The 13,680-nt window shown below is 39.6% G+C and overlaps 1 protein-coding gene across 4 annotated transcripts in view; it reads right to left on the bottom strand.

The window, feature by feature from the left end:
• AOPEP (aminopeptidase O (putative)) overlaps positions 1–1,454 on the bottom strand; it is a 299,762-nt gene extending 298,308 nt beyond the window's left edge. For all 4 annotated transcript variants that reach the window (XR_013967745.1, XR_013967746.1, XR_013967747.1 and 1 more), the window contains exon 1: positions 550–1,454. Coding sequence is in view for 1 of the 4 variants with exons in the window: in XM_080819718.1 (XP_080675844.1) it covers positions 550–1,346 (797 nt within the window). In the remaining 3 variants the exon portion in view is untranslated. The remainder of the gene's footprint in view (positions 1–549) is intronic.
• Positions 1,455–13,680: the final 12,226 nt, after the last annotated feature.

Raw genomic sequence — 13,680 nt, 5'->3', positions numbered from 1 at the left:
CCAGGGAGGCATGGCTGCCAAGGGACAGGTATAGCAAGAAAGTCACAAAGCAGAGCTGAGTTTATCTGGAAGAAGGACCTGGCCAGGCTTCAGACCCACCCAACTTGGTGGCAGTTGATTCCCTCAAGAGGAATAGGAAGGAACTTCGAGAAAGGATTTGCTCAGAGACCCGTATCACTCTCATCCACGGCACTGAAGTCGCCAGCAGAGATCCCAATGGAGAGCTAGGCTCAATGGAGAGCTAGGCTCGGGATTTCATTATTAGGCTTGCATTTCAATCTCCTAACTCAGAAATACAGGGGCTTGACAAAGTAATCCTTTCATCCTGACTTAAGGGAAATAATCCTATTAAGAGTTGAGCAGGCCTGGGAATTCACCTGCTTCACTGTGGGCCTAGGGATTTGAGGCTAGATGGGCAATGCCACAGAAGAAAGAGGAGCATCTTTGCCGAGACTGTCCCCTGTGGAAGAGCATCCCTGCAAAGGCTCACCTCCCAGTGTGGCCGGGAGGCGCAAAGGCAGGGGGCCGTGGAGCGCCCAGATAACCTACCTGCCGCTCTGGTCTGAGGTCCATGTAACTGATCGCCCCTGAGGTTTGGTGCTGTACCATATCCTTATGGCATGAGGAAAGTCAGTAGCTGTCTGAGCCCCTGTTTTCCTGATCTGTAAGCTCCAAGTGTCATTGTCAAACAGGAGTTCCCCACAGCCAGGAGCCTGGCTGCAGCCAGCATAATAGTCTAACTGCTCCCTCCAACGATCTGCCGGCAGAGTCACAAGTTCATGTACAATCTGATTCCTGAGCTCCTCAGAAACAACTGTGAGCTTGGGAGACCTTGTAAATTTTTCAATACCTGGCACGGCAGCAACATCCACCTCCTCAACCTTTAGCACAGATAAATCACAGCAGTCCAACACCAGCAAAAACTCCTCATTCCTGTGATTCCCTGTGTCACAGCAGTACTTTGAGCTAGAAATCCCAGAAGCCTGTTCCGGGTTGTCATGGTTACCATCTTTACCAGAAGTATCTTTTTCACCTTTACCACAGATTGCAAAATCATTATATCCTGTTTTAGGTGAGAAGGTCCTTGTATCTGTCCCAGGACTATGGCAGGGTTCAGGCGTCCTAAATCTGCAGGCTTCGCTGGACTCTGACTGGCAGGTTTCCTTGGGGGAACCGCTCTGTTTCTCAAATCTGTTCCCAGACTCAAAGAAAAGCACTATGCTGCCCTCAATGATTTGACTTTCGAAATCCACATCTAAATCCAGTACATAGTGCTTCACCAGTATATGGCTGGTGTTGGCCATGAGAGGCAGGTCATCCCGGGAAGGGTCCAGCTTTAGGTCCATGGTGTCGGCTGTTGCTCGAGAGCTTTGTTACGGTCTCAGAAGGGGCTTCCTATCTGCCTTAATCTTCCAGAATCCTGAATGGCTGCTTACCCAAAAAACACCTGATGTCACAAATTGTGGTTCCACAACTTTCCGTCCCCTGGCAAAGAAGAAAAACACAATTAGACAAAATTCCAAACAACACCCTAAGTGTTCCTACAACCACTGCTTCAGCAAATTGACTACCTCCTTCAATAATCCCCCAATGTGGTAGAAGCTCAGGGCTAGAAGGCAGACTAATCTTTCTGACTGACATCAGAGAACGCTGCATTATGGGTTTCTAAAAATATTTCAATTACCAATGGAATGAAAGGGGCCTCCAAAAAGCCCGAAGAATCCTGCTCTTAACTAGAACAGCCCTTGTTTGGGAAAAGAGCAATTGTTATGCAAAGGCATAACTGAGCATCACTGTGCCTCTTGTTTTAAAAGATATTAAATGCATCATTTCTAATTTTGTGCATCAGAGATAAGTGACTGTTTCTCTACTGTGATTCTAAGTAACAAATGTGAACGAAGGCTAAATGGCCTCATACGTTTTATTCTTTGAGAGTAATAATTTAATACATAAAATGTAACTCCAGGGATTAATGTACTTTTCACATTAGGACTGCTCTCATATCAGCACTTCCAGTAAATTACAGGAAAATGAGCCAATTTACCAGGAGTGCATTCTAAGTATTCCTTTGAGATTGTTCATGGAGATTTTTCAAATTTATAGTTAAATACTCAAGGTATATCATTACATCTTAATAGCTGAAAACCCATTAACATTCTGGATAATAGCCTTCTTGTGGCAAACAAAAAGGTCTTCTCATTTGGAAAAAAAAAAGTATGCAAATATCTATAAAAGGAAAAGGAGAAATTAAAATGTAGAAACAGATGTTGTAATAAAATGCCCAAGTTCTTCATAAAAGTTCTGAATCAAAATGTATTCTTATTTTATAATAGCAATCTGCTTAAAAGAAAAATTATTTGAAATTATTTCAGTCCCTGTTGTGTACCTGATTTCTTTCAGCATATGCTGTTCTTTATTTTTTATTCTTTCACCAAAAATGAAAAAGGGGGGGGGAGGAATAACAACTCTGAGAGAGTAGATATATTTAAAATAATTTTTGTATTTCTAAATAACAGGAGGTATTCTTGTATCAACTACAAAACAGTATCACCTGCTTTTCAAGTAGAACTGAACCCTCCCTTTTCATTCTGTTTAACTCCTCCTCCCCTCCCCTCAGATTTTATCTGTCCGTCTGCTAGACTCTTATTTCTCTTCCTTTTAGAATCTAATTCTAGAAATCAAACCTACTGAATTTTCACTTTCTACACCTCCATAGCCTATTTCCTCAGAAAAATCTTACCTACATGGGGGGAAAAAATATGGCTGCCTGCAGCCTTGTCCAATCCTGTTTCATGGTACTTTCCCAACTGTAGAGACCATACACCCTTTGCATCCTTGTGCTCTAGCCAAAGGGCCTGCTCAACACTCTGATTCCTAAAGACGATCTGACCCCAGGCCTCCACACTCCTTGGACTAAGCTATGTGCCATACTTGGCATGAACCCGTACCTACCTGCCAAATTCTATTCTTTCTCCACACCCAGTTCAAGTGCAATCACCTCCCGCAATTCTTCCTTACTCCCTATTCTCCCACCCTCCACCAAACTGCATGTGGGAATACACAATCTGATTTTTAAAGTAATTAGAATTGAGAGAAATCAGGGATGCAAAGAATAGTTTGAGATTACTTTATAAAGAAGCTGGCACTCCCCTTGGTTCTAGAAGAATCAGTGGGCAAAGAGAAGAAGGCAGAGTATTTTCTTTTCTGCATGAAAGCAATTGAACTTGTCGTGTAAGGAACAGTAACCTTCAATAAAGCCATTGGGTATATCTACATAATGAAAAACAACAGATGTTAAAACATCATCCTGTTGATGTTTGGCGCTGCTAATGTGCAGTCTTTGTTGAAAATAAGGTTAAAAACACCTTACTTAGTATTTTTTTTTAAAACCTGAGTATACACACACACACACACACACACACACACACACACACGAAGAAAATCTGAATCCATTGAGACAAGGGTTAACTTAGTGGCTGTGTAAACCATGTCTGAAGAACTGTTTAGCTTCTGTAACAATATAACCGTTCATTGTCTAACCCTAAAAGATCTTTTCATTTGTTTGTGAAAATTAAAATAATTTAAGACTAAACCATATTCTACAGACCAGTTTTCACCCCTTTTGTGACTGGTGGCAGATAACGAGGCGGCCTTCGAGCCCCAGCCGTATCCAAGCCTGTTAACATCACCATGTCCCCCTAACTGGCAACAGTTTTCTTCTCTTCAGTGGATTCTTAAATACACCCCCACACTCTTTTCTTCTCTTAACTTTCTAGTTCCACGCCTGCTGACTCATTCTCCGTCGATTATTTGGCCTCCTACTTTACTGAGATGATTTCAAATCTCTGAAACTCCATCACGACTCAAGTATCTGTAGTTCTTCACAACTACTGTCTTCTCCCATCGGATTCAAAGGAAACAATATCCCTTCTCAACAAAGCTAATTCCTTTCCCCTTGAATCCTAGCTTTTGGGGTCTGAAAGGGCCAAACGAATGGCCCTCTTCTTGCCCATCCAAATTCTGAACATAACCAAAAACTAAGACGAGGATGTGGCAGAAAGATACCAAAATATCACCATCATTACTGACGAAGGCTAAATTGGACAGTATGATTCAGCGTGGCAGCCAAAGGTACATGAAAATTGAATCCCCAAATTCAACAGATTTACCCACAGGATCACAAGAAACACGGGATCAGGTCAAAGTTCCCAGAGGAGAAGGTACCATTCCTGGCCAAGAATTAGGGCCTGGAGAAGTAAGGAGAAAAGCCCTAGGTCAGGATTACTGCCCAAAAGCAAAAGGGAAGAGCTGAAAGGAGCAGAACATGCTCAATTTCTTCTTCCCACTCCACCTCCCTTAGGGCAGAAGAAATAAAGTGATCAGCAATGTTACAGTAATTAAGCTCCCCTCACAAGACAGGAAACATCAGAAAGAAGAAAGAGCTGTTCCCCCAAACACTATCTTCTCCCACTAATTTGGAATCTCGTTGCATCTGACAGAAAATGTTTGTCTTGCCAACATTTACTTCCTCTCAACATTTCCATCTTGTTCCTAATGTTTCAAACACCCCCCAGGGCTACCATCTTCCAAAACAAACACTGCAGTACATCCATCTATCAAAGCATTATGTTATATACCTTAAACTAATACAAGGTTATATGTCAATTATATCTCAATTAAACCAGGAGAAAACAAACAAACAAAAACATTTAACCCTGTTGCCCATGTTAACTAAGTCTTTATTTCTTTGCATTTTGGAGCTCACAAATTCCTTAGGGTTCACTTAGTCCAACTCTCTACTTTTACCAATGATGATAAAGAGGACCAGAGAGGTAAATCAATTTGGCAAGGTCACTCATTTCTGATGCTTTTCTCCTTGCGGGTTCCTTCCCTTAGAATTCTCATCCTCCAGGGGCTCCTGGGTGGCTCAGTCAGTTAAGCATCTGCCTTTGGCTAAGGTCCTGATCCGAGGGTCTTGGGATTGAGCCCTGCATTGGGTTCCCTGCTCAGCAGGGAGCCTGCTTCTCCCTCTCCCACTCCCCCTGCTTATATTCTCTCTCTCCCTGTCTTTCTCTCTCTGTCAAATAAATAAATAAAATCTTTAAAAAAAAAAAAAAAAGAATTCTCATCCTCCAGCTCTTGGGGCCATTTTCCTCATACTGTCCAAGTACATCAAATGTCACCTCATAAGACTGTCTTCTATATTCTCATTCTACCTTGTCTACCATCTTCAAGTTGTGTGGACTAGACTCAATTCATATTCTAACAGCTTTGGGGGGAAAAGGAGAATTTTTAGGCCAGCCCCAGAAGATTTGGATCACGATCACCTCGCATGGCTTCCAACCTAAATTATGTATAATGTGTAAGTCTGTCACAACTCGCTGCTTATTACACCCATTTCCTCCTTGCCTTGGATTCTTGGATGACCTGAATCTCCTTTCTCTGCAGGTATACAACTGTCACAGACGTCAATCAGGGTCACAATTCCACGTTTAGGGAAGAACTGAACTAACTGTGGTTCCAAATGCTTGTACGTGGCCATCTTGTAAGGCCTCTCTCAGCAAATAGTAACCATATTTCTGAGCAGTCTGTTGACTTCAGCACTTTTTGCTATTATTGTGCTCCAATTTAAAATGCCAGCCTGTCTAGCTGAAGCATTTTTCCATTCTCTGTCATAAGCCATAACATATAAAATCCCCCCCTTTATCAAAGCCAATGGTTAGTTTCCAGTGGCTAACCACTGCTGCCTCTAAAATAAGTATACTACGTGGTATGTATTTTAAATGCTTAAATGATTATCTCAGCAATACCATTAAAGGCTTCAAAAGAATTAACGTACAGCAGTATTTTTCTTGAGAAAGGCAGGAGGAGGGGGAGGGAAGGAGGATCAAATACTAAACAGAGTTATGGCATGGTGAAGAAACTGCCCTGCCACTTTCAATCACCCAAACAGAAATGCACACATCTACAAATGTGTCAAACAGCCTCTGGAGAGCCATTCCAGATCCCTCTAAAGAGAACAATTTAATTCTCCTTTCAAGCTACAAAGCCATGTGTATCATTCTCATGACCCTCAACTTAATCTGCTTCATTTTGCAGCTACCTGTACCTTCCAATGGTCTGTAAGCAACAAGGGATTCCTGATTCATCTTTGTGTGCATGACCACAGTGAGCAGAATGCCCTATACATGGCAGGTTCTCAGTAATTATCTGTGGAATTGACATCTGAGGGTCTTTATAATTTCTAGTTATCCACAGAATAGGGGTTCTGGCTTGCACAGGTCTAGTAGAAAATCAAGCTTAACCAACATCTTCCTCCAAATAGCTCTCATTTTTTCTTCTCATGTCTTCACCTGTCCCTCTAAGCCACATCTCTTTTCCTATAAGCAGCTCAAGGGAAAAGGAGAAATTCTGCACATAAGCTTACTATATAGTACTGAGCACACTATGAGTAGTTACAAAATATTTAATTTTACAGACTACTTGTCCAGAGAAAAATAGCTTTCTGCTATTCCAAGTGTGTTCACTCTGTAGGATACAGTGATTGCTCTTAATGACAGCTAGTTCACTTACTGAAAAGTACACTGTTTCTGGGCATAGTTCCTCAGACATTCAAATCCATATAATCATAGGAACATAGCTTATTACTGTGAAATCTGATAAAATAATTTCAGAACTAGAAGGAATCTTAGAAGTACAAATGTATTATTTCGTATTTAGAAGTGTCACACTGACATATTATTCTGTAACTTACTTCTTTCAAGCAATGGTTTTGAAATACAGCCATACAGATGCACATAAATCTAGTTCGTTTCTTTTAACTGCTGCTTAGCGTCCCTATACGAATATTCTACTACAATTTGTCTATGCATTTCCCTGCTAATATTTAAATTCTTTTAATTTTTTCATTATTACAAACCATGCTGCAATGAACATCCTTATGTACGTCTCCTGGTGCACATGGGCAAGTGTTTGCTGGATGAAACACCTAGAAATTCCATTTGGCCTGAGATTGGTATTGTCACACCTGCTTTCTTTTGGTTTATTTTGTTCCTGATATCTTTTCTATCCCTTTGTTTTTAGTATTAACTGCTCTGGGTTGTTTTGCCTTGGATATCTTTTTAAAGCAACTTTTGGCTGCATTTAAAAAAATAATTATCATTTTTAACAACTGAAGTAAATTTATTTAATTTATCATGATTACTGTTGTAATAGCACTGATCTCTCAGCCAATTATTTTGTGTTTTCCATCTACTATGATTTTCTTTGCTACTTAGCTTTTACTTTTTCTGCTTTTTGTTGCATTTTTTCCAAGTTGTTTTTTTCCCTCTACTGCTTCATCAGTTATACAATCTATTTATTTTCTTTGACATGCCTACTTCAGGTCAATCTCTAGTAGTGTTCTGAATAATACAAAGACCCTACAAAGTTTTATCACCAGTTTCTCCTTTTCCCCTCATCAGCATCCAGATTATTGTTGCCAATGTCTCAGTATCACATTGTTTTTAACCCTCACCCAACTAAGAAAAAACTTAGAAAAAGTCAATACTTATCTATATTTATTTACCAGCTTCCTTTCTCATGACTGATTCATCCAGTCCATTCCTTCTATCAGGGTTTGATTCTGTTCTAGTTAACCACTGCTACCTGACATATTAACCCAAAACTTTGTGGCTTCAAACAGCAACCATTTGATTATATTCTGTGGGTCAGGAATTTGGGTAACACTCAGCTGTGCCATCTTATGAATATCACTATGGCACTCAGTGGTACCCAGCTAGAAGATGGGCTTATCTGGGGGTTCTGATGACCAGAGTAGCTACACAAAGTCTCTCTAACATGGAGGCCTAAGAATAGTTGGACACTTTATATGGCAACTGGTGGATCCCAAAGCAAGTGTCCAAAAGGACTTCTAACCTAGCCTCAAAAGTCAACTACATTCTATTGGTTTCAAAAGAGTTGTACAGCTAGCTAGTCCAGATTCAAGGACAGGGAACTCAACTTCACGTCTTAATGGGGGAGTCACTAGGTTGCACTGGAGAGTAGCCTGTGAGATGGCAGATACTGTTACGGTCATTTAGGGAAAATATAATTTCCTTTTTACTTAAGAAGATTTTTGGCTGATAGTTATTTTCATTTAGCACCTTGAATCCATGACTATATTCTCACATCTCTTTTTTCTGATAAGAAGTTTGGTATCGGGACGCCTGGGTGGCTCAGTTGGTTAAGCGGCTGCCTTCGGCTCAGGTCATGATCCCAGCGTCCTGGGATCGAGTCCCACATCGGGCTCCTTGCTCCGCAGGGAGCCTGCTTCTCCCTCTGCCACTCTGTCTGCCTGTGCTCTCTCTCTCTCTCTCTGACAAATAAATAAATAAAATCTTAAAAAAAAAAAAAAGAAGTTTGGTATCAATCCGCATTTCTTGATAAGTATGGTTTTTTTCCCTGATAGCGTTTATATTTTTTCATTATCTTTGACGGTCTATTGTTTCACTCAATGTATCTAAATGTGGATTTATTTTTATTTGGCTTACTCAAGATTCAGTGTGCTCCTTCAGCTTGAGGAATTCTTTCTATGTATAACTCTGAGGACATAGCAAATCTCCTTGCCTCTCTACTGAAACAGTGTGACGGAATTATCCTTCTCCAGTCACCCCTTCATGGACTCTAGCTTTATACAGATAACTTGGTTTCAGTCTCCACATATGCTAGGTGTATAGCCAGGTACCTCTTCTTTGAATAGATATCAGGGCCCTGACCCCTTCCCCAACACTTCCCACCCCCCTGGCCCCCAGCTGTTTAGCCTGTTCTCATTCCTCTGTCAAAACCTCTCAGGTTAGGCTCCTGTTCATCATTCGGACTTTGGTCAGGATTGACCTCCGTTTTGGTCAAGTAGGATAACTCCTCCTTGTTGTGAATTTGTATATGTGTTCATAGGTGTGTGTATGTTGTTGTACTTTATCCAGCATTTCTAAATACTTGAAGTGGGAAGGGGGATTTCCTTATAATTCAGTTAATCATACTAACAAGAAAACCACGAACTCTGCTTTACCAATTAAATGGTCCACACTCACAAGTCCCCTGGCTTAAACAGTGTTCATGCAGGACACATTTTGCTGTATCACTATAAAGGCACCATAGATACACTCCCTTTCATCATCACAAAAGCCTAGAGAGATGATTAAAGACTGAGAGGGGGCACCTGGGTGGCTCAGTCAGTTAAGCGTCTGCCTTCCACTCAGGTCATGATCCTGGGGTCCTGGGATCAAGTCCCTTATCGACTCCCTGCTCAGCGGGAAGTCTGCTTCTCCCTTTACCCTTCTCCCCAGCTTGTGATCTCTCTCTCTCTCTCTAATAAATAAATAAAATCTTTTTTCTTTTAAGATTTATTTTATTTATCTGAGAAAGAGAGAGATCATGAGAGGGGAGAGGTCAGAAGAAGAAGCAGACTCCTCGCCGAGCAGGGAGCCCGATGTGGGGCTTGATCCCAGGACTCCAGAATCATGATCTGAGCCGAAGGCAGTCGCTTGGCCAACTGAGCCACCCAGGTGCCCTAAATAAATAAAACCTTTAAAAAAAAAAAAAAAGGTGGAGAGGATAAGAATACTGGCAAAGAAAGAAGCCAAGATGCAGAGAAAGCTGGACCATATTACCCATTCATTCAACAAATATGTGGAATCCTCTTCTATTCTCTTTATTAACTCTCTCTCCCCTGACCATGTCCTCGAGGAAATCAATTTCCCTATCATTAGATCTCATAGCACTGAGTACTTCTTCACAGCATAATATTTTTCATTTTACATTTTTTGTTTGATCACTTAATATTATTCTTCTTCTTAAATGAAGGAGAATACCACTTCTGGTAATAGCAGAGTAACTTATATCAGACCAATTCTCCTACTGGCAGCACTTATAAACTCTAGACAACAAAAATCTGAAGGTACATGAGAGTGAGCAAAAGGCTGACAAAAACTGTAGGGAGTTGACACTTGGGAGAAGGGAATGGCACTGAGTTTCCTGTGTCATAGCTTTTCATCTGAGGGCATGCTCTAGTAGGCCATGTGCGGCTAAAATTCAGACTGAAACCTGCAATCTTAGTGGCTAAAAAATCAGAGAACAGAGTTCAGGATTGACTTAGCACCTGGATGGTAAAGAAGGAAAACTTCAGAAAAGTTATGAGCCCCATATTCTGCATATATACTGCCCAATTTTCTAATGAACCCCTGAACCATAGGGGGAGACAAATAGTCCAAGTATGACTAAATATACTGAACTAGGATTCCTGTTGCTGTCCACTGCAGGGAAGGTAAAGATGGAAGTTTGAGTTCACTGGAGTTAAATGTCTGCTAATGAATGACATTTATACTCTTCACAGGAACATAAATCCAGGTTCTATTAAAGTAGTAATAACAAAGTCTACGATAAAGTAAAAAAATTATTAGAAACAAAAAGAAATAAGAAAATATGACCCATACTTAAAGAAAAAGCAATCAATGGAAACTGACTTGAGTGGACCAAATATCAGAATTAGTAAACAAGGAATTTAATATAGTATTATATTAGTATTATAATTAAGGACATAAATGCTATAATGAATGAACTAAGGAAAACTCAGCAGAGAAACAGAAATTGCCGGAAAAAATAAGGGAAATTCTAAGAACTGAAAAATACTATATCTGAAATTAAAAATTCACTGACGTTACTAGCAAACTAGACATTACAGAAGAAAGAGTAAGTGATCTTGAAAATATTTATATAGCAATTACACAATCTGAAGAACAGAGAGAAAAAGTGTGAAATCAATGAACAAAGCTGCAGGTACCTATGCAACAAAGATTTAACATACACAGAACTTAAATCCAAGAAGCTCAGATGAGCAAGAATGTTGCAGCAAAAAATATGTTAAAATATAATGAGAGTGAGAACAACCAGCCCCGAGATAATGGTTCCTAAATACCATTTTCCAATGAAAGGAACCAGGCCTCCTTGGAGAAAGGGCTGATTCTAGGAGTGTGGCAGGGAAAATGCAAGATGAGCCCAGAGCATCAGATAGGCCCAAAAAAGAAGAAAGTTAAAAAAAAAAAAAAAAACAAGTGAGGTGTGGGGACTGGGCATTCAAAAAAGACACAAGAACTAACTGTAGGAGCTTCTAATGGTACACCTTCCTTCAAGAATTCCAAATAATAAGTAGACATGACCACTTCCAAAAGGCGGGTAGGGCTTAATTTCCTTCCCTTTGAGTATGAGCTGTACTTAGTAACTTGCTTCCAAAGAATAGAGAATGGGAAAGGAAAAATACTAAGTTTAGAGTAGTGAAATCTGGCAGACATAAACTTAACCACATTATCAAGGTTACTATCACCAGGGATAAACCATGTTGGTATCATTATCCCCTGATATGATTCCATCGATGAGAAAGGCAGCTTACCTCTGTAGTATTCTTCCCCAAATCCATAACCTCAGTCTAAGGTTTAGAAAACATCTGACAAACCCACATTGAAGGACATTCTAAAAAATATTTGGCCAGTACTCTTCAAAAATGTCAAGTCAATGAAAAGCAAGTAAAATCTGAAAAACTGTTACAGATTGAGGGAGACTTGGGGGTATGATAAAATGTAATGTGGTATCGTAGACTGGATCCTAAAACAGGGAAAAAAAGGGAGGGTGGCACCAGTGGAAAAACTGTTCTTAGCAGCATTGTGCCAATTTACTTCTATAATTTCACAAATATTCCATGATTATGTAACATGTTCTATTGGGGGAGGCTGGGTCATACATATATGGGAACTCTATACTACCTTTGCAAATCTCTTGGTAAATCTGAACGTATTGGAAAAGAAACTACTTATTTTTAGAATAGCTAAGATTTTTCAAATGTGAGAGATACAAATGTAAAGATTCAAGACTCTTAGAACCCAAGCAAGAAAAATGCAAAGGAAACCACAGCTAGGTACAACAGTCAAACTGCTAAAAACCAAAAATAAGGATAAAAACCTGAAAATAGCCACTACAAAATGACATTACATGCAGGAAGAAAAAGATACAAGTAACACCTGGATTCTCATCAGAATAACACTTAATTTTTCATCAGAAATAACGGAGGCCCAGAAAATAATGGAATGATTATCTTTTAAGTGTTAAGTGAATTTGGGGGAGCACACTGGCCTCAAATATATTAGTCCTAAGATATTATTTATTTTATAATAATTTTCTATGAAGTCTCATTTTTGTACTTAGTAAAACAGCAGCTGCTTAAATTCTCCAAATTTCTGAATGAGTGGGGCCTGAAGTAATTTCCACTGATTCAAAATTGGTATTTCCTCTTATTTATTTTTAAATTTTTATTTCTATTTCAAAACAAATACAAACTCTAAAAGATTAACACTCTCCAAAATAACTGGCTCTTTCCCTCCTCAGTAGAAATCCTCATGACTCGTGGACCCACTGACATAGCACGGAGCAGGTTTTCTACTCAAAGGTTTGAGTGATTATCAAACTGGCCCCTCGGAACTTAACTTTCAGCTCCTCATTTTTATATGTCACCAATTTGATAGAAATGGTTCACCAGTGTCTGAAACAGGTTAACAGACAAGGTTGAAGTTATTTTTAAACAGCAGAAACAAGCCAATCAGATAATCACCTTTATCTCTGCTACAGTTTTGATCTTTGAGTTTAGGCTATGCCAACATGCCTTCATTTTATTTGGTTTCTACCATTTTAACTTTTGTTCATTTCTTTTTATTTTTGTTCTACTTTGAGTAAAAATGCAGTGTTAAAACAACATTAAGCTATATGTTTTAACTGAATAGGTACCAGAATATTCAGAGTTTAAATTCCCCCTGGAACCCTAATTCTAACAGCCTGCACTGCCCCCCCTTCCAGTACAAATATATGCTACAATAGGGTCTTTCATTGCAAAACTCATACCTGCGAGGCAATGTCGTTTATCACTGAGTAAATAATGCAAGATAACATACTGAAAGGGGGATTTTGCTATAGTCCCTTAAGTATAAATAAAAATATGTAGCACTTTGCAGGATTACCACATGTGGTATGATATTAACTTAAATACCAATCTTTAAGCCAAACTGTAAATAAGATAAACTGTAGCCTCTGATCTTGCTTTAAATAGCCTCTCTTTTCTTTAAAATTTACTGCTTTCATGAAGCATAGAAGGGTGACTGCATATAATTTGTGATCATGTAATGAAAGAACTATTGTGATATATATATGCAGGGGGAAAAAAAAACACACACACACACACACACAACAACTGGAGTTAATGTTGTTGTGGGAATTACAGAAGGTGCTTGTGATGAAGATCAGGGCAATGAAGCCAAGTCAGAACCAGAGTCAAAGGCCTTTTCCGGATAAAGAAAGCAAATCACTGTCAGCTGTGGCTTGATTTATGCATTATAACCAGTCAAGGGCGGGGATGAAGGGGTGGCAGGTCTAAAATGTGAAAACTGCAAACAAAAACTGATTTTACTCACATCAGTATATGACTAGCCTGAATTATGCTTGAACGTGATGTGATATGATGGAATTCAGCCTCCCTGATGGCAGCTTGTGTTTATTCTGGCTCTTCTGATCCCATCTCAGCATCCAGATGCCATTCTTCTTTGGTGCCTAATGTGTTTATGCTCCCATTATCAGCAGGCATTGGGTTGCAAAGATCAGATT

Source organism: Martes martes (genome assembly GCF_963455335.1).
Source record: "Martes martes genome assembly, chromosome: 12".
NCBI lineage: Eukaryota > Metazoa > Chordata > Mammalia > Carnivora > Mustelidae > Martes > Martes martes.
The sequence above is the reverse complement of the archived record's forward strand: the minus strand, read 5'-3'. Positions and strand labels throughout refer to the sequence as shown.